General features: G+C 54.6%; 3 protein-coding genes across 3 annotated transcripts in view; all 3 read right to left on the bottom strand.

Annotated features, from left to right (window-relative positions):
* Positions 1-2343, bottom strand: part of ULK2 (unc-51 like autophagy activating kinase 2) — a 40873-nt gene extending 38530 nt beyond the window's left edge. The window contains exons 1-2 of the mRNA XM_084272912.1: positions 1619-2343; positions 177-269 (exon numbers count right to left, since the gene is read on the bottom strand). Of these exons, the coding sequence (XP_084129038.1) occupies positions 177-269; positions 1619-1711 (186 nt within the window). The 5' untranslated portion in view covers positions 1712-2343. The remainder of the gene's footprint in view (positions 1-176; positions 270-1618) is intronic.
* A 6640-nt stretch (positions 2344-8983) lies between these two features.
* On the bottom strand, positions 8984-16678 carry NLE1 (notchless homolog 1). The gene is made up of 13 exons (XM_084273263.1): positions 16662-16678; positions 16204-16347; positions 15882-16099; positions 15701-15780; positions 15325-15401; positions 13879-13976; positions 12325-12517; positions 11718-11853; positions 11294-11340; positions 10943-11145; positions 9849-10008; positions 9683-9753; positions 8984-9231 (listed from the first exon to the last, which is right to left on the bottom strand). Exons 2-13 carry the CDS (start codon positions 16342-16344, stop codon positions 9219-9221), a joined length of 1437 nt encoding a protein of 478 aa, XP_084129389.1. The 5' UTR covers positions 16345-16347; positions 16662-16678; the 3' UTR covers positions 8984-9218.
* AKAP10 (A-kinase anchoring protein 10) overlaps positions 16364-18744 on the bottom strand; it is a gene marked incomplete at both ends in the record, with an annotated part of 21568 nt that continues 19187 nt past the window's right edge. The window contains 2 exon segments of the mRNA XM_084273063.1: positions 16364-16570; positions 16688-16852. Of these exon segments, the coding sequence (XP_084129189.1) occupies positions 16364-16570; positions 16688-16852 (372 nt within the window).

The following is an 18744-nucleotide window of genomic DNA, read 5'->3' as shown; positions in this document are numbered from 1 at the left end:
TTCCTTTTTCTTTCCTTGGTCTTTTCAGTTCTGAATTTCTCTTGGAACTAACAAAGAAACAAAAGGCAGAACAGCAATTACTGCAATACTACCCATAACCCAAAATGAACTAAGTCAAAAGTCTCTTTTCCCTTTCAAGCAAAGCAGCTTTGAAAAATCACTGCAAATCAACATACCTTTAAGATTTTTATTTCTTTTCCAAGTAGGATTTGTGACTTTGACAAGTTCTTTTTGTTAATGCTCTTTATGGCTACTTCCCAATCAGTTTTCTGGAAACAAACAAACAAGAAGGTATTGTCAGCTCGGTGTTTTTAACTCTACCCAGTAAAAACTAGCTTGTAAAGCACCGGAGAAAGAGTTGCAAGATTACCCCTACTCTACCCACCAGTGATTACTACATCACATGACACCATGGAGAACTATTTCATCCCACAATAGCTCAGACAGCTATTAAAATCCAGCTGCAGCTACACTGCATTTTCATGGCTTCAAAAGCATAAAAAAAAAAGGAAAAAAAGCAGCAATCATATCCCATTTAATTTCTGGTAGTGGTGCCTTTTAGTCATCTCTCAATGATCAAGTTACTTTTACTCTCCTTCAAGGACTTCCCATTCTCATGGTGTACAGCTGAATATTGCCCAAGAAAACATCTGTTTTTTAAGTAAGCTTATGTGTTTTCTATTTATATATTACCTAAAAATAAATTGCCTATTTATTCGTAAGGTGGAAGCATCTCTATTGGCCTTTAAAGCTTCTGTTTTCCTTTCCCCCTTTTTTTAAAATCCCCCAAATCACTGCACTGTGCATCTCCAAGTTACAAGCACTGCCCTAATGCCCCAGGATGATAAATCACAAGAGTTGTTTTCTGTAAAGCCGAGCACTTTTGTCACCACCACCACCAGAATAAACTCTCACAGCAGCAAGAAACCATAACCTAACTATGAATATCCGGGGTGATTAGCAAACCACGCCAGGAAACCAGACACCTCTGAATTTTAAGAAATCTTCAGCCAATCCCCAAGGAGACAATTTTCCATTAGATCCCTCGTTAAACAGCGAGATAAACATGACCCTCCTGACAAACAAAGGGCTCAGCCTCCCTTACAGCTGCAACTCTCCGCTCGCCGTTATGTTAGGGAGCTGCCTGAGCAGCAGAGAGGTGGGGATAGAGATAGGTCGATGGCTTTTCAGAGGAAGAGGAAAAAAAAACCCCAAACCACCCCAACAAAACAAAACCCAGCAGAGGGTTTATGGAGGCCGGGAGCCGGCTGCTCGCTCTGGGGCCGCTGCAGTAGCAGCAGCAGGCCGGGTGCCGTGGCTGCCCCGGGAGCGGGCCCAGACCCGGGCCCGACCGCCCCTGTCCCGGTACCCCAGCCCACCCCCACCTTCCTTCCTTCCTTCCTTTCTTTCTCCCCAAAGCCCCAAATGGCGACGAAACTCCCCAAAGGACAAACCCACCCACCCCCCCACCACCCCGCAGCTGTCACCCACCAGCACGGGCTTCTGACGGCTGTGGCCCCGCGGAGAGACCCCGGCCCCAGCGGCCCAGGCCGGGCGGCTCTCAGGGGTTGTGTAACCAGCCCCGCTCCGGCTGCGGGCGAAGCCCATCGCTGTTTACCTTGCGGTGGCGACCTTTGAAGACCACAGCAAAGGCTCCGTGTCCTATCAGGTCCTTCTTGCTGTACTCAAAGTCCCCCACCACCTCCATCATCCCTCAGGGGGGCATGAAGCCCCAGGAAGGAAGGAGGGAGGGAGGAAAAACAAAGGGGCTCTTCCTCCAGCCGAGGCAGCTACAGCCGCCTCACGGCAGCCGGCGGCGGGGTGGGAACCTGCCCCTCTCCTGGCTGCCCCCGGCGGCGGGGACAGCTCCTCGCATACCGCGGGGGCAGCCGCAGACCCCCGGGCCGGCGGGGCTGCTGCAGGGCGTCTCCGAGGCGAGGGGCTCCGTCTGGCATGGGGAGGGCAAAGCGGGGAAGGAGGGGAAGGGAAGGATCCTCAGGGGCCGGGTGCGAGGGGACAGCGCGGCATCGGCGCCGGGACCAGGGGCCCTTTCTCAGCGCGGAAAGGGGCTCCGCGCCCTGCCGCTGCCCGCCCCCATGGCCCCGCCACAGCGGGGGCTGCCGGCGCCGCGGCCCCCCTCAGGGACCGAGCCCCAGAGCATCCAGCAGGGCGGGGGGAGGCGCGGCCCAAGGCTCCGGGGGTGGCTGCCGCTGTCGCCGCCGCCCCTCCCGCGAGAGAGGAGTAAGGAGCGAGGGTGTATGCGAGGGTCTCTCTCAGGCCGCCACCGCCTCCTGGGGCTCCCGCCGCTCCACCAGCGCCGCCCCAGCAATCCGCACCCTCCCAGCCCCGTCTCCGACTACCCAGACCTCCGCGCCACCCCACGCATTTTATAGGCCGCATCGCGCAGGCCCCAGCGCTCGGCTGCTTCCGCCAGCGGCCAAAGAGTGCCTCACCCCGTTTAACCCGGCGGGAGCGCTAGGCGGGGTCTCTCCGCAGCCATCGCCTCAGGAGCGCGCCCTGCCTCAGGCCCCGCCGTTCCTCCTCGGGGCCGCGCCGTCGCCCCTCAGCCCGGGCTGGCCCCGGGCCCCTTCCAGCGCCCTTATCCGACTACCGTGGCTCCTGGGGTCGGTCCCCTCAGCCCTTCCGGGGACCCCCCAGAGCCACCCCCTGTCCTCACGGCAGCGGGTCCAGCCCCCCCACGCCCGCCTCTGGCTTTCAGCGCCGGCTGTGTTTCACCTCGGCCGCCTCAGGCCCCCCTGCCAGCGAGGCTGAAGCTGAGGGAGCCCCCCCCAGAGAGGAGGGCGGGCTGGAGGCACCCCACAAACCAGCCACCCTCAGCACGGAGCAAGGCAGGGCGAGCACGGGGACAGTTGTGCAGGGCCGTGAGGCGGGAAGGCAGGTGTTGGATCACCGGCCTGGCTGCCAGGGCCACGATGCCACTCAGCCAGCACCTCCTGGGCCGCCCGCCCTCAGCACCATCCCTGCTCCATTAGTAAGGTTACATCAGACCTCAAGGGACAGAAATGAATGGAGAAGCAATGGAGGAACAGGCACGCAGAGTGCTGTCAGCCAAAGATTCAGGTTGCTCACCCTCTTCAGAAGAGCAAACTCTTTATTTTACAGCCCCTGCCCCCCCAGCGCTTTCAAATCAACCTGGGGCTGTTTACAGCAACACGTACAAACAATAAATAATAAAATAACCCAGCCACCACCACACACCAGTCACATGAAGGCTTTGACCTTCACCTCCAGATCTCCATAATTACCCTCCTTTCCTTTGCTTTCCGTTCCTCCCTGCTCCCCGCCCTTTCCTCTCTGCCCGTGTTCTCCATCACACCACCTCTGCATCCAGAAGCTGTTTCAGACCTCCTCGCCTGCCCCAGACCCCCTTGGCACACCGGCAGTACAGACAGCATCGGGATCACAGCTCTGACCCTGCTGTGCTACACCTCTCATGTGCTGTAGTGTCTGCTTTCAGCGCTGCCACAGCAAGACAGAGACGGAGCAGGGTCAGGCAGCTGGTCCTTTCCCTAGTCTTCACTAACCTCCCTTTGTTTTCTTGCACTCAAAACCAAGCGCTAGTGGAGCTGTGTGCCTTAGCAAAACCTCCATGTCTTTGGAGAACTCCAGCTAATGCCCCTGGATAAAATATTCAGCAAGAGATACTGAAAGGAATACTGACAGCTTTATAAAGGACACTGTAAGCTCTAGACATGATATAGAAGCAGCAGAAGAAACCTACGACATCTATTTTGTGTCAAAGAGAACCAAAATGTTTTAAAACCCCTTAGGACTGAATCCTCCCTTTATGTTCTGAAGCTCTGAGGCCCCATCCAAAATCCATTCACAGCACTAACCTAACAAACAAACCAAGAGAAAGGAAGGTTGACCAAGTCATTTCAGTGGCTCAGAACACCCCCGTGGAAAGAATAAATGAGATGTAAAAATATTCCAAGTTAATCATAAATTAAGGTGTTGGTAGTAACACAGACACTTTCTAGTACGCATTCACAGGGCCCCTTTAAATCCAGGAAAAAGCCCACAAGTCTCAATGTGTTAAATATTCTAATTCAGAAATAATTTCCCTGAGAATTGGCTGTTTATTGCCATTAACTGATTCTCACACGCCGTGTTACTCCTCTCAGTGTCGCATGTATCCTCACACTGAAGCCAATGTCACTAGCTGCATTTACAGGGAGCTATAAAAACCAACCCAAAATGAGCCAGATAAGATGCCTTTTGAACAGAAAAAGCCACTTTGGGAATTTCTAAGCCACCTATTCTGTGTGACACTTCAAATGCAGGCACATTTTGCTTCAGTAGCAGCCGGCCTGATGTCCTTTTGTTCCTGTAACAGGGCTGGAGCCCTCCAGCAGGTTTGTTTCAGCACAGCAAGGACAAAACAGGCAGGAGTGGCGGGGAGGTTTGACCAGAATAACTAAACACGCTGCCATCGTCGCACTGGGATTAAAACAGGATCTGAAGGGCTGAGGTCTGAGAAACCACTGGAGGAAGGGCTGTGGGATTTGCATGCAGGTCACTGGTTTGAGCTGGGTCCTTGATTAGTCTCTCGGAGTTTCTAGGTGTCAACATTTCCAGCACCATCAGCCTACAATAAACCTATTTAACAAACAGCATCTTGGCTTTTGCTGAAAGAGGTCAGAGACAGATCAGACTGCTGCCTTTCCCAATTCACTTGCCTTTCCCAAACGGAGCCTCGTTACTAGAGGTTGGGGGAGCGATGCATGATAACCCTGCGGGGCTCCTGCTGCTCCTCTCGCCCCAGGAACAGAGAAATTTGCCATTTAGTGCTGGCAGGCGGTGGCAGCCCTGCAGCACTTGGAGGGATGTGCTGCTCTGCTCCGATGAGCCACGCGGCGGGACAATAAAATACTCAGCACGCTCCAAAGGCACGGCTGGGCAGCGGGCACTGGTACCGTGCCTAACCGACCAGTTATCCTTCCAAGTACTGGGTGCTGAGGCTTACTCAGCAATGTGCAAGAGCTGCAGCCCACTGACAGACCACCAGCAAGGACCACCGATTTACAGGGTGTGTGGAGAACTCGGTGCCTGAGCACTGGAAAGGGATTTGTGGCTCGCTCTCCCAGCTGCACCACATTGGTTCAGCCAAGTTAGTGGCTCAGATGCGAGCCAGGACTCACAATCACAAAAGCAACACATCTGGGAAGGAATTAACACCTTCTAGGTTGCTTGAGTACACAAGGGAAGTACACTTTGATCTGGCAGCAGCTCCCCAGAACAGAGACATCACTGTTCCGAGTTCCCACAACGCCTTTCATCCTCAAAGTGCTCACGGGCTTCACAGTAAGCCCTTTTCTTCCATACCACCAAAACACAGCCCTTCCTGAGGTGGAAACATTGCCTGAACGGTGCCCAGGCTGACCCAAAGCAAAGCAGAAACACAACTGCTTTTTCCTAACGTTCACGCAGAACAACGCAGATGCTGATTTTCCTCCTGTTCATCAAAGGATTTTCCTTCTATCTTCCCCCAGGCTATAAACATGCATGTGGAAGTTAAATTAACGATCTGGGAAAATAATCAAGAGCTCAGCTGAGTCAAGCAGAAGATGAACGTATGGCTCCAAGGACCCAAGGCCCAGGGAGCACAACGCATGCGCCACATGGCCAGCCCTCCTGCGTGGGGAAGCTGAACACACAGCCCTGAAGAAAGATGTTCAGGCCCCACTTAACTAAATATACCCCCAAAGGCAGGAGTCTGGCACCATCTCACTCATCTTGGCATTATCCTAAACATTCTACTTCAATCTCCCCTATGAGAGGCTGAGGGAGCTGGGCTTGTTCTGCCTAGAGAAGAGAAGGCTGCAGGGGTACCTCCTTGCAGCCTTCCAGTCCCTGAAAGGAGCCTATAACAGGAGGGGAATCAACTTTTTAAAAGGGTGGATAATGGCAGGACAAGGGGGAATGGACTAAAGCTAAAGGAGGGAAGGGTTAGATTAGATATTAGAGGAAACTTGTGTAGCTCCAGGCCTGTGGCAGGGGGTTAGAACTCTGTGATCCTTGGGGTCCCTTCCAACTCAGACCATTCTGAGATGCTGTGATCTGGGTGTCCTTAGCATTTTCTTCTCTCCTTCCCTCCCTCCATCACAGCCAGGAATTTATGAGACAGGTAAACCTCTCTCACTGGCACACTTCCCAGTCCTTATCACCACTGCCCTTCCTTTGGGGATTCGTAACAAAATTAATGGTGGCATCTGCTGAGCTCTAAAAGTTTTTTAAAGGAGAAAGTGTCAGAGGGCTCTGCGGGACAAACAAGTTTTTAGATATGCTTAAAGTTATTCTTATATTGGCAGTGAAAAACCATGTCCTTGTGGTAGGCATACCTGTGTGGCATCTGTAACGAGTAACTCGGGTGAAACTGGATTGAAACACAGCAGCAGACACTGAGATTCCCATCCCACAGCACTGAAAAACCTCAGCTGTTTCAGTAGGGGTTTTGTGCAGTTTTAACAATACAGTTCCCAGAAAAGCCATCAGAGAACTCCAGTCAACCTATTCGATTCATCCACTAACAAAAAGCCATGTCTTCCCCATCCATAACACCACTGACCCAAATCTGCATCTGCAACGCTAAAAAAAATCAGCTAATTAAAGCTTACATCACCAGCACCAGCAGAGTGAGGGAGGCCACACACTCGCTTTGCCTCCTGCCAAAAAGGAGCCACCTCCAAAGCCAAGGGCAGCAGCTCTTCCCAGCGATGAGCAGCCAGGCCACTGCAGAACAAGGCCCTGGGAAGTGCTGCATTCAAATAAACCTGGGAGGACTGCTAGGGGATTGCTTGGGAATAGGGCTGGAAGGGGGCCAGCACTTAGTATGCATGAAGGCTGGTACTGTCTGAATGATAAAAATAGTAGCAGATGCTTAGATTGGAAAATACAATTTGGACTATATGCTAACTCATCATGTGAGGGGCAAAATCTACCCAGGATCGTGTCAAAGAAAGATTAAGGCTGAAGTAGCTGATTTTGGTGTAAACTTAGGTGCAAGTGTAAACTTGCACCTTACACTTTCTTCAAGAGGTCTCACTTTGCTTTATAAAACCTTGCTGCTCCAGCAGTGGGAAGGTGGGGTGTAATCAGGCTCCAGTTTGGTGCCTGGTATCACAGAAACAAAGTCTGAAGGAGTGGCAGGAGTTGGCCCAGGAGCATGGCCAGAGGGCACAGGGATTGCTTTGCTTTGGAAATCAGTGGGCAAGGAAGCGGTCTTTAGGCACATGTACACACACGTGGCCAAGCCCGTCCCCACAGGCAGGATCACTTCCCCCAGCTCCGACACATCCCCACTTGGAACACAAAAAGGCACCCTGGATTAACAGGGCAGAGTGACCCTGTGCAGCACTTTGGGAGAGGAAGCAGAGAATCATGCTTCTTCCCTTAGGAAAAAACACATGCATTACCAGGAGCTGCAGAAGCTGCTGCTTTCAGCAAGTCAAACCCAGGGACACGCAGCTGAGCTCCCAAGAGTGAACTGTTCCCTATAGCACAGGCAGCCCCAAAACCTTGGAGAATGAGCAGACTTCTTGGCTGTTAGGAGAGATCTGTGAGCTGTACATGTGCTCTTCTCCTTCCCAAGGGCACAGCAGTCTGGGGAGGCAGAATTATCAGCTAGAGTTTTAAATCACTCTGCCCCACAACATTCCCCATAGTTAGTTATGAAAGGGATGGACACAGCATGGCCTTCACCATCAGCCAGAACCCGCTGGAGGAAGCACGTTCATGGAAGAGCAGGTACAGGATGTGGAGTTCTTCCCCAAAGATCCCATGAAGATAAAGCCTGCTGACTTGGCTGACAGGAAGACATACTCATTTGAGTTCTCAGTCGTATTAATGATTGAAACCTTGGTTCCAGCCTTTTGCTCACCTGAACACGTGCAGACAGGTGGCCATTACTGCACTAGCCCCTTAATTCTCCAAAGCACTCCTACCAGGAGGGATAAAGTCTTAAAATCCATCTTCTAGGAAGCATGAGAGACCCAAACTCCTGTTCTGATTTGTAGTAATCTGATTTGTAGTATGAGAGCTGGAGAATGTTTTTGGCCTTCATGCTAACTTGCTGCAACTAAACCTGACAATGCAATTTCTACTCCTTAATAATCACATCTTGACTTTTCACTGTTACGTAAGGATCCTGGAAATAAACACTAAATCCAGGTCTATTTGCCTCATGACTGTTGGAAACCTGATTTGACTTATAAAAGGGCTCATAAGCCAAACCTGCACCCGACGGCGTGAATCCCTCTCACCCACTGGGCACGTAAATGCACTTGAGAAATTCCAGAAGGAGCCAAGTCTGTGTAATGGAAGTTTTGCCATTTACTGTGACAATCCCAGCCCTGCTGTCAGCACGTATCCAGGGCAAGGGACAAACACCACCCAAAACGTCTGCTCTGCTCTTCCCCTTCCCCACCCTTTCCTTCCTTCCCCAGAGCCGGCAGTGGATGGGAAACGGGCGCTCCCTGCCACAAGTGCCTCATGTCCCCATTTCCAAAAGCCACTGAGACCTGAAAACTCAGTGCAGCTCTAGCAGTTGTTTGAAGGCCGTGTCTGTTGCACCCTGAACTGATGAGAGAATGAGTTATCTGCTGTGGATGCAGAGGATTACCCTTGGAACAGCCCATGGGGAAGTGGGCTGAGTGGAAAGGCAAAACTTTACTGGAATAACAAGAAGCCCCTAGACCTTATTCTCAGCAGATCTTTGTCCCAGGCATGGAGCTGAGCACAGCTCTGCAATGTAGTGGTGTGCTGGATTTTTCTCCTTCCTCTCTCCCTCTCTGGTCACCCCTGTCTGTTCCAACTAAAACCCTCTTCTCTGCAGGATTCTTCACGCAGCAAGAGAGGGCATGAGCTGTCCCCACCCTTTGCTTGTTCCTTCCAAGGTCGCAGGCTACAGTGAGGCTGAAATTTCAATAAAAAGCCAGCTGAGGTGGAGGCAGATGGGATACTCCTCCTGTAATGTTCAGAGGAAATCATCCTGCAAAGCACAGCTCTTAATAAGAACTAGAATTAAAATTTCCTTAAATAAATATAAGGAAAGAGTCCAGGAGGGAGAGCAGCCAACAGGAACAGGGAGTCATCCTTGGGTCAGCCTCCATCGTCCATCACCTTGTAGATCTTCCAAGGCAGATTGTGCCAGGGACAGGCCAGCTCAGGCCGGGACCAGCAGCTTCGTGTCACCGCTCCTACTGACGCCATCTGCAAAGGGAAAGAGCTGCTGCGTCCCTGGGGTCTGCACCGGCCCAGCAGGTCCATCTGAGAGCAGCACAGCCAGGGCCTGGGGACCAGCCACGGCCAAATGGCAAACATCCCATGGGAATCTGTCTGTCTGCGTAACTGGGAGACGGAGGAAGGTGAGAAAGGAAGGGTCTGACCAGCTGGTGCCACTGTTCCTTCCCCTCTCCGGGCGCCAAAACATGAGTCAAATTTCACCACTGACTGCTCAGTTGGAGGGACTCTGCTTTCTAGTCATCCCCCAGGGGAGAGCAGCAGTTCCTGCCCTGAGGGATGTCAGGTTTCCGGGCTGGAATTTGGCCCAGTGCTATGATCTCTGCAAGGAGAGATCATGCCCTAACCCTGCAGGCTTCTGCAAGGACGGACACAGGCAGTGGCTGTGACAACCTAAACGGACAGGCAACAGGTTACTTACATCCGCAAACACTTATCCTTCCCTCCACTGGCCACCCTCTGTCCGTCTGGGCTCCAATCCGTTGCATACACCTAGCATTAGAGAAAGCCCCAGTTATTTCTCTGGTCCAGGGAGGAGGAGCCATTCCTGCCTCTCTCCAACACCTCAGCTTGACCAGATACCTCACCTCGTCTGCATGGCCAGGAAGATCGATGGCCAGTTTCTTCGTCTTGGCATCCCAGACCTTCAGCGTGCTGTCACTGCTCCCGCTCACCAGCAAGCGGCTGTCGGCTGACCAGGCGATCTGATACACAGCTGAGACGTGTCCCCTCAGCGAGGTCAGGTACCTGGTGTGGAGGAAGCACAATGATGCTGTTAGAGCAGGAGACAACTGGGTTTGTTCCAAACCTGCCCCTGCCCAGCCTTGATGCTTCTTTTCCAGTTGTGAGCAAGTTAAGCGTGGATGCAGGACGCTCAACAGACCCCAAGCCAGCACACACAAGGCAGTTAACTGCTATGCAGAGTCCATAGGTGGTTCAGGCTGTCTAAAAGCCCGTCCAGATGGGCTCAGAGCCTTCTAAAGGACAGCTCTTCATCTCAGTTCCTCTGCCAAGAAACCCTTACCCAACAGGCAACACTACAGCCTCACCGGACGTGTCCTCTCTGGCTGAGCAGCCTGGATTTAGAGGCACCGTTGAAATTACTGACATGAAACCCAAACTCATCAGTACAAAGGCAAAAACAAGGGAAGGACTGCTGCCTCAGCCAGCTCACCAGCACTCCACAGAAGGTTAAAAGTGGGACTACAGGACCATCCAAACACCAACAGCACCATTTGTAACTAGGTGAATTTGCACTGTCCAGAACAAGCTGTTCTCTGGCACAGGAACTGTTTAAACTGGGTCACTCTACAGCGTGTGGCACACACGTCTTCAGGAGGGCAGCCGGGTGGAACATCCCATCCCACCGTGGCTGTGCCTGCCCCACAGAACCCACCCTGCAGCAGACAGCCTGTGCTACATGGGTGCCAGGCACTGCTGTGCTTGGGTGACGTGCACCCAGCCAAGCACACACCCTGTAACACAAGAGGACGGGACAAAGGGCTTTCCAAGGGCACAGACAGACACAGCCAGAAGTACTTTGTATGAGTTCAGGCTATGGAGCTGCTGAACACACCATGGAGCTGCTGCAATTGATGTTGGGGCCCATCTCTGCATAACCTCTGTGCTATGTATGGACCCCATACGATCACCACCTCTGTAACAGAACAACCTGACTCACTTTCCTGTCCTGCCATCCCAGAGCTTTATGGACTTGTCAAAGGAAGCACTGGCTATTATCCGGGTGTCTGGTGAGAAGAGGACTTGGTTAATCAATGCCTGGTGGCCTGTCATTCTCTCCAGTGGCTTCTTGTCTTCTGCTGGTCTCCAAAGAAACAGTGTGAAGTCATCTGATCCTGAGACGAGTCTTTCTGGTTCCCGGCCCTGCAAAAGATATGAAAGAACCCACATCTTGTACGAGCCAGGTGTGGAGAGCTCAGAAACACACCAACACAGGTGTCCAACAGCCATCTGTGCATGTTTATGGCTTCCAGCAGTAACAGAAACAACAGTGGGGACAAAAGGGACTTACCCGGACTTGGTCATACCTCTGCTGTGCCCTCTCCTTCAGCTGCACCACTGCAAGAGGGAAAGGCAAAGGGGAAGGAAGATTTGAAGTCTTTAAGTGAAATGAAACGTTACAAGCCTGTGATGCTGCTTCCATTCCTGGCTCTGGGGGCCAAGCAGACAGACTGGTGACTTCTCACCCACTTCTCTTTGCCAAGGGTGATACTGGGACCAAAAGCCCTTGAAAACAGAGTGGCCTGCCCATGTCCCAGACTGCTCGACCCTGTGCATTGGCAAGGAAGATCACAGCTGCGTGTCTGACCGGCACAGGACCTGCTCACAGCTCTCAGGATTGCTTTGGCTTGTGGCAGCATTAAGAGGAGACATCAGGTCTCCTGACTATCCTTCCCACCTCCTCCCCCAGCCTACAACGTGGGTGCTGCACTTACAGGAGCCGTTCATGTCCTGCGGGTTGATGGTGGCTTCGGCGGGTTCGAAGGCACCCGTGCGGAGGACGTAGTCGGTGCTGAGGGCCATGGTGTTCACCCAGTGAGCGTGGCCCTGTAAGGTGCGGCACAGGACCCCCTGGGAACAAAACCACCTGCTTAGAGAGGGATGGGCAGCACAGAGCCAGACTGCACAGACACATCATGCTGCAGGGAGTAACCCTAAACTTCCCAAACCCTCTTGCCCAAGCAGCAGGCAGGCCCACAGCCAGGCCTGGCAGGGAAGAAACAACACTGCTGAGCTTCAGGGACCAGTTTCCCGCAGGATCTTCCAAGGAGCCCACCAGGACAAGTTGCTCCACGGATGTTTCCAGCTTTTAGCCCATTCTAAACTTTTGGGGATGAAAACGTTGCACATCTCCCCCTTCCAAACAGTGCTAAGGTTCTGATGGGCCAAGAGGACACAGCGCCCACCAAGAGGATGATGCAGAACCCACCCAGCACCTGCATTTTCCAGGGCAAAGTCTGTGCCAGGAGGAGCACACAAAGCTACAGCACAGCGTGTCCAGCCCCCTTCGCCAGCAGCCCCGGGGCTGCCTGCCACACTCACATCCTGGCTCCTCCAGACTTTGATGGTCCTGTCCTGGGAGGAGGAGTAGAGCAAGCCATCACCCCCCCACTTCACACACGTCACCGACTGCGTGTGGCTGGTGAGGATTTTGTCACACCTGCCCATCAGCGTGTCCCAGATGCGGATGCTGCCATCCTTGGAGGCACTCGCCAGGTAGCGGCACTCTGGGTTTCTGGGCAAAAAAGAAGATGAGATCAGTTTGCACAGTGTGCACAGCTCCTCCCCCATCAACCCCAGAGGATTCCAGGGCCTGGAAGTCGATAAAAGACAACTTCCCTTTTGGCTTAAGATCAGAGAGCGCTGGGGCAGGAGGAGAGCACTGACCTCCAGAGAACATCATCCCACAAGGCTGGGGAGAAGCAGACAGATGCTTCCCTCCAGACCGACTCCTGGGCTGGAGGCATCAATCCAGGGTAAACCTGGCACCTGAGCTCTTGGCAACGACCTTGTTTAAGCACCTTTAACCCACTGGCTAATGAGGGGACCGCAAACTGCCAGCGTCCTCAGGCACCAGCCAGGGGATGCTCTGCCTTGTGTGGGCAGCACAGCCCAGCAGCAGCAGGAAGGCGTTGGGAAGGCATTGGGAAGACTCCCCTGCCTCTGCCCTGCTTCACCTGGAGCAGGAAAGGTGCCAGCCTGCAGACAGAGAGCTGCTGTGCTGGCAGGGCTGAAAGCAGCAATATCCAGCTGTGTGGCTCATGGGGACACATACAACACATCTGGAAGCAGCTGGCCACAGCCCAGCAAGGCCAGGGAGAGCCAGTCTCTGTCCTTTGCACATCGTCCTTACTGCTCAATGTGCTTTTAATAACAAAGCAAGCAGCCCCTGGCACCAGCAGCGAGGGAGAACGTGGCCCCTCCTGTTGCGCAGGAATTGAGCGGGCAGCTCTGGCTGGAGACAGAGCAATGGAGCCCTGACAGGGTCGTCTCCCTCCTCCCCATTTCCTCATCCTCCTTCACAATCAGTTTTTGCTAATCCAGTTAATTGTTTGCGAATTGCTGGAGTTTCCTACTGGCAAATTCAATTTGCAGGGCTCTGCTCTGAAAGGGCCCTGTTTCTTTTTATTCATTTATATCATCTCTCTCCCTCCACCCAGCTTTCCCAGCCAGAGCTTTAGCTGATCGAAGGGATAAGGGGATTGCAGTTAATCAGCCCTCATGATAAATAAACCAGACAACAGAGGCAAGGGGGATGCAGGAGAGCAGGAGGAGCGCTCTGCAGAGCCTGAGCTCAGGCACCACGCCGGCAGGCTTTCCTGCTCATGCTGGGGAGGGGCACATCAGATGTTTGTCCAGCACCACAAAAACATTAAGTGCTTTCCATAGGCGTGTATCTCCCTCATGGAGAGGAAAAACCTGGCCGTGACCTCCCCAGCACCCTCAGGGGGGCTGTGAGCAGCAGCTGGGATTTGAGCTGGATTTGTCCTGGCCCACCTTGAGGCCCCTTTGTGCAGCCTAACAAGAGAGAGGCAAGCAGGAGCAGGCTCTTTTCCATACAATAAAGGGGAAGGGCTCTGCTGGCCCTTCACTTACATGTGGAGTGGTTCCCAGCACAGCCACGTGATCCATTTGGAGTGACCAGCGAGCACCCGGCCGATCTGACCGCCAGTGGCTGGATCCCAGAGAAATATCTGCCCGAGAGAGGGAAGCGAGAAGGTCGCGTCAGGCCACACACATCATGTGAATCCCAGGGAAGTTTGGGCTTCATTTAGAAAGCCTCGGTGTCCTTGGGGTCACATTTACATTGGCAGGGAGCAGGGAGCAGAAAAGGAGGGGGGCAGAGGGCCGGATGCCTTTCCAGATCCCCACAGCAATCAGCTGGCATTCAAAGCATGAGACCTCCTTGCCCTCCTCTCTGCCTAAAACACAGCTGCTACAAAAATACCCCATCGATCCAAACCCAATCCAGGGCCCCCAAAAAAGCCACAAAAAAGCCAGCCTGAGCCTTTGACACCTTGTGCCAGAGTTAGTGAATGTTTGCAGAGCGTGATGAAAGCCAGAGCCCGCTAAATGCTACTTATTACGGATTCTGTGGGTGGGACACATGCTGGTTTTCTCTTGTTTTTTCTCTCTCTACATAAATGTTCGTCCAAAGAGCCAAGGCATTAGTCATCTCTACTAAAAAACCTGGGAGAAACAGGGGAAGCAGAGGACAGGCAGCTCCCTGGAGCAGATTAACACCACGATCCAAGGCAGAGCTACTCTGGCCTGTTTTTCCTTGGGGCTGGTATCAACTCAGCCAAGTGGCTGCTCAGAAACCTAAGATGGGACAGCAGCACTCTGCACCTCCACAGCCACTCTCCTTGCTCCCAAACTGTTTGAAAGTCAGCACAACTGCCACTCTGCAGCTCAGCAAGTTACTGACTCAGGTTTAATTGCCCAGGAGTGCTCTCACTTCCCCAGGGAATTCCTACGTGCACCTTAAGCTCACCCATTTTGCCCCACAGCCAGGGCTGGGCCCCCTTCACATTCCTGTAGGAAGGAATCTGGCTGTGTCTGAGTGGGAGCAGCGTGAAACAGGCTGCGGCTGCGTGTCTGGGTCATGCAAACAGCAACCCTGGCTTGGCAGGGTGATACCCTTTCTTGCTCTAGGCACCTCCCTCCTGATGCAGCTGTCTGCCAGGGACCACGTCCAAGGCCTGGACTTCTTCCTGCACGGAGGGAAAAGCATCTTCCTCTGCGAAGAGGACAGAGCCACAGCACCACCCAGCACAGCTCAGAGACAGAACCTGCACCTGCTGCGATGCACCCCCACACAAAGCTCCTCTGAGCAACAGGAACCCTGCCCAGAACACCTGGAACCACCCCGATGCCCCAGCTGCCAGAGAAGACAGGTCTTTGCCCCCTATTCCCCACAGCCCCTTCACCAGGTTTCACTTCAGTTCAGAACCCGGCTGCAGAGGGTCTCTATGACCCCACAGCCCCCCAGCATGGCTGCTGGGGCACCTGGCCCTGCTCTGAGAAGGAGCCCATGTGTACCTGGCTGTTCTTGCAGCCTGAGGCCAGCTTCTTGCCGTCGGGTGACCAGGCGATGCTGAGCACCCAGTGCCGGTGACCTGGCAGAGAGATCAGAGGTGGGTGTGAGCAGGGGGCTGTGGCTGGCTGTCCCCAGGGTCTCAGCATGCACCCGCCCCCAGGCAGGACCAGAGGTGGGGGGAACCCTCCATGTGTCTCCTGGCCAGACTCCTCCTTGCCTTCCTTAGTGATAAAGAGCTACTGCCTCCCTGAGGGATGTTCTCTGTCTACATGGCTCAGGCAGCACCTGGGATTTGCTCTGTCTGTTCCCTGGAGCAGGCTGGGGGTCCCTGAGGGAGGGAGGTCAGGTTCTGCCCTCCCAGGACACCCCTGCACCCACCTTTGGCTGTGAACCGGGGTGTCTCTGTGCTGAGGTCCCAGAAACGGACGGTGGTGTCTCCAGAGCCGCTCGCCAGGTACCTGGGAGAGGAGGAAGAGCCCAGCTCAGCCCGGCGCCCTGGGAAGGGACAACTGCTGCTGCTCGGCCCTGAGCCCCCCACCCACTGCCAGACCCCCCGTACTTTCCCGTGGGGCTGAAGGCCACGGAGATGACGGCCTCGGTGTGTCCCTCCAGGGAGCTGGTGCAGCGGGTCACCGCCCGCACCCTGAACACCGCCTGCGGCTGGTAGATGATGTCCAGGACCTTCTCCGTCTCCACGCTCTGCCCTGCCAGGGTCTTCTCCAGCGACACCACGATCTCGGCATCGTGGACAAAGAATGCCAGAGGCACCGGCTCATCCTGGGGGAGAAAGGGCAGGAGCCATGGCGGGGGCTGCCCCGGGCCGGGCTCTGGGGCCGCCGGGGAAGCGCTGGGGGAGGGATGGGGGGGAGGGGGTGTCTCACCTTCTGTAGGAGCGCGTTGCAGACCAGCTGCAGCTTGTCCGGGGTGATGGTGACCGGGACATCGAAGGGGGACCCCAGGGACTCCCCCGCCTCGTCCCGGAACTGGATCAGGAGCCGCTGCACGTCCTCGTCCGGCGACATGTCCTGCGGGACAGCGGGCTCAGGGCGGGCAACGCGCCGGGAGCGGCCCAAAGACCCCCGGTGCGGGGAGGGAGGCGGGACCCAGAGACCCCCGGTGCGGGACCCCGCGGCGGCGCCGCCGGGCCGGGACACCCGCGTGGGGCGGGAGGAGCCGCTCGCTGCAGGGCAGCCGGGCGCAGGCACCGCGGGGAGGGCGGAACACGCGATCGGAGCCCCGCGCCGCCGCCTGGGGGGTCAGGAGACCCGGAGCGCCCCAGCGTCCCCCCGCTGCCCCCCCACCCCCCCCGATACCCCCGCGCTGCCCCAGCCCCGCTCACCGCGGCCACGTTCCCGCGCGCCCCACGTGGGCCGGAAGCGGCGGCTCCGGCGGGAGGCGCCGCGCTGCTGCCCCCTGGCGGGTGGCGGGGGAGCAGCGCCGCTCCGCCAGCCGCCGGTTCGAGGCCCCGGGGGGCGCGCTCCGCCCCAGGCCCGTGCGGCGGGCGGCACACAGAGGCCTTTGGCCGCGGGTCTGAAACCAGCGAAAGCGGGAAAAAATATCCCAAATCTCGCCTTGTGACAAGAAATGAACCCTCCCCCCGGAGCCTCGCCGGGCGCAGCGCGGGCAGAGCCCTCGGCGCAGGGTCTGGCGTGTGGGGAAGAGACACCCCGGGCACCAGCACAGCGGAGGGGAGAGGGGCCTGGGCGGGACCTGGAGAACCATGAGCACTGTGCCCTCAGGGCCAAGGAGGACGATAGCATCCTGGGGTGTGTTAGAAGCAGGGTGCTCTCCTGCCCCTCTGCTCTGCCCTAGTGAGACCGCACCTGGAATATCGTGTCCCCTCAGCTCAAGGACAGGGAGCTCCTTGAAAGAGCCCAGCACAGGGCTGCTGAGGTGATGAAGGGATGGAACCCCTTCTTCAGGCGAGGGAGCTGGGCTTGTCTTCTGGAGAACAAGAGTCTGAGGAGTGATCTTATTAATGTTTATAAATATGCAAAGGGCCAGAGTCAGGCCAGAGCCAGGCTCTGCTCAGGGATGGCAGCGACAGGACAAGGGGCACTGGGTCCAAGCTGGAGCAGAGGAAGTTCCATGTGAATGGAAAGAGGAACCTTTTCCCTGGGAGGGTGACAGAGCCCTGGGACAGGCTGCTCAGGGAGGTTGTGGAGTCTCCTTCCCTGGAGATATTTGAAACCACCTGGGCACGTTCCTCTGTGATTTAGTCTGGGTGATCCTGCTCTGGCAGGGGGGGTTGGACTAGATGATCTTTCAAGGTCCCTTCCAACGCTGAATGTTCTGTGATTCTGTGAAGGTCTGGGGCACTCTCAGAACACAGGCCCATCAGGCTGGGCAGGACAGAGAGGATGATCCTGCACCAGAAGAGCTGCTGCACAAACCTGTAACCTGCAAGAAATTCAACATCACCCATCCTGTCCAGCACAAACCAGTGGGCATCAGACATCCATCTACAACCTGAGATCAACACTCCATCACATTCAAGAACCATCTTGAGAGGAACTGGCAGGTGGGTTAAACCAACAGTCAAACCTTGCTTTACCTGTTGGCCACCATTCAAGCAAAGCAGAGAGAAGCTGCCTGGAGCTGCCACTGGACCAGCCTGCAGCACCCTGGCCACCCCATAGTGCCCTCACAGGACCGGGAGAGGCCCCACAAATGAGATGGAGCCCAGGCAGGGATTTCTTTTCTTTTGACAGACCCTTTTTCCCCTCAGTCTCCAGGCACTGCAGCACTACAGGCAATGCTGCCGAGCCACAGCCACCCCAGGGCAGCTCAGGAGCCAAAGTAAACAGCCCTGAGCACCCTTCATGCCCCGTAATCCCTAAACACGCTCAGCTGGCTGGTTTGGATGTGGCACCAGCCCTGCATGCAGAGGGGTTGGCTGTCCTGCACAGCAGAGGATTCAATGCTGTTGTTCAATACACTCTTCATAACCATCTCCTGCCCCTTCCACTCCCCTCCTTGCCCAAACCTGTACATGAACATAAATTGTTCTTATTTCACCCCACTGCCACTGACACCATCCATTGAAGGATTCTGAAATGCATGCAAATGTACCAAGCAGAACCTGGTTCAGGGTTGTTTCACAAATCCCTACACCTCAGATTGAAAACAGAATCAAACCCCAGGAGTCAAATCCCATGAAAACAGAAAATTGACACAAATTTTAATATTTATATATTTTAAATCAAAACACAATTAAATATAGTATGTTTAAAGTACATGAATACTTGGGCATGAGAGAAATAAGAGGTGGTACATAGTACCAAAAACCTATACACAGCCTTTTTTGCTCTCTTTTGTAGACAATGTGGTGTGTCTCTATACAATCCAATATTGCAACATAACACTTGCTAGTCAATCGAGATATTCTGAAGATTGGAGATGATTTGAGTTCTCTGCAAAGT

Source organism: Gallinula chloropus (genome assembly GCF_964237585.1).
Source record: "Gallinula chloropus genome assembly, chromosome: 19".
Taxonomy (NCBI): domain Eukaryota; kingdom Metazoa; phylum Chordata; class Aves; order Gruiformes; family Rallidae; genus Gallinula; species Gallinula chloropus.
Note: the sequence above shows the minus strand (reverse complement) of the source record. Positions and strands in the feature narration are given on the sequence as shown.

Excerpts from the sequence above, each read along its gene's own strand:
- NLE1 (XM_084273263.1), bottom strand. The coding sequence starts at position 16,344 with ATGTCGCCGGACGAGGACGTGCAGCGGCTCCTGATCCAGTTCCGGGAC. Across the intron at positions 15,781-15,881 it reads GCCTTCAGCCCCACGGGAAA|GTACCTGGCGAGCGGCTCTG; the intron begins GTACGGGGGGTC and ends CTCCTCTCCCAG. Across the intron at positions 10,009-10,942 it reads TGGGATGGCAGGACAGGAAA|GTACCTGACCTCGCTGAGGG; the intron begins GTGAGTCAGGTT and ends CCTCCACACCAG.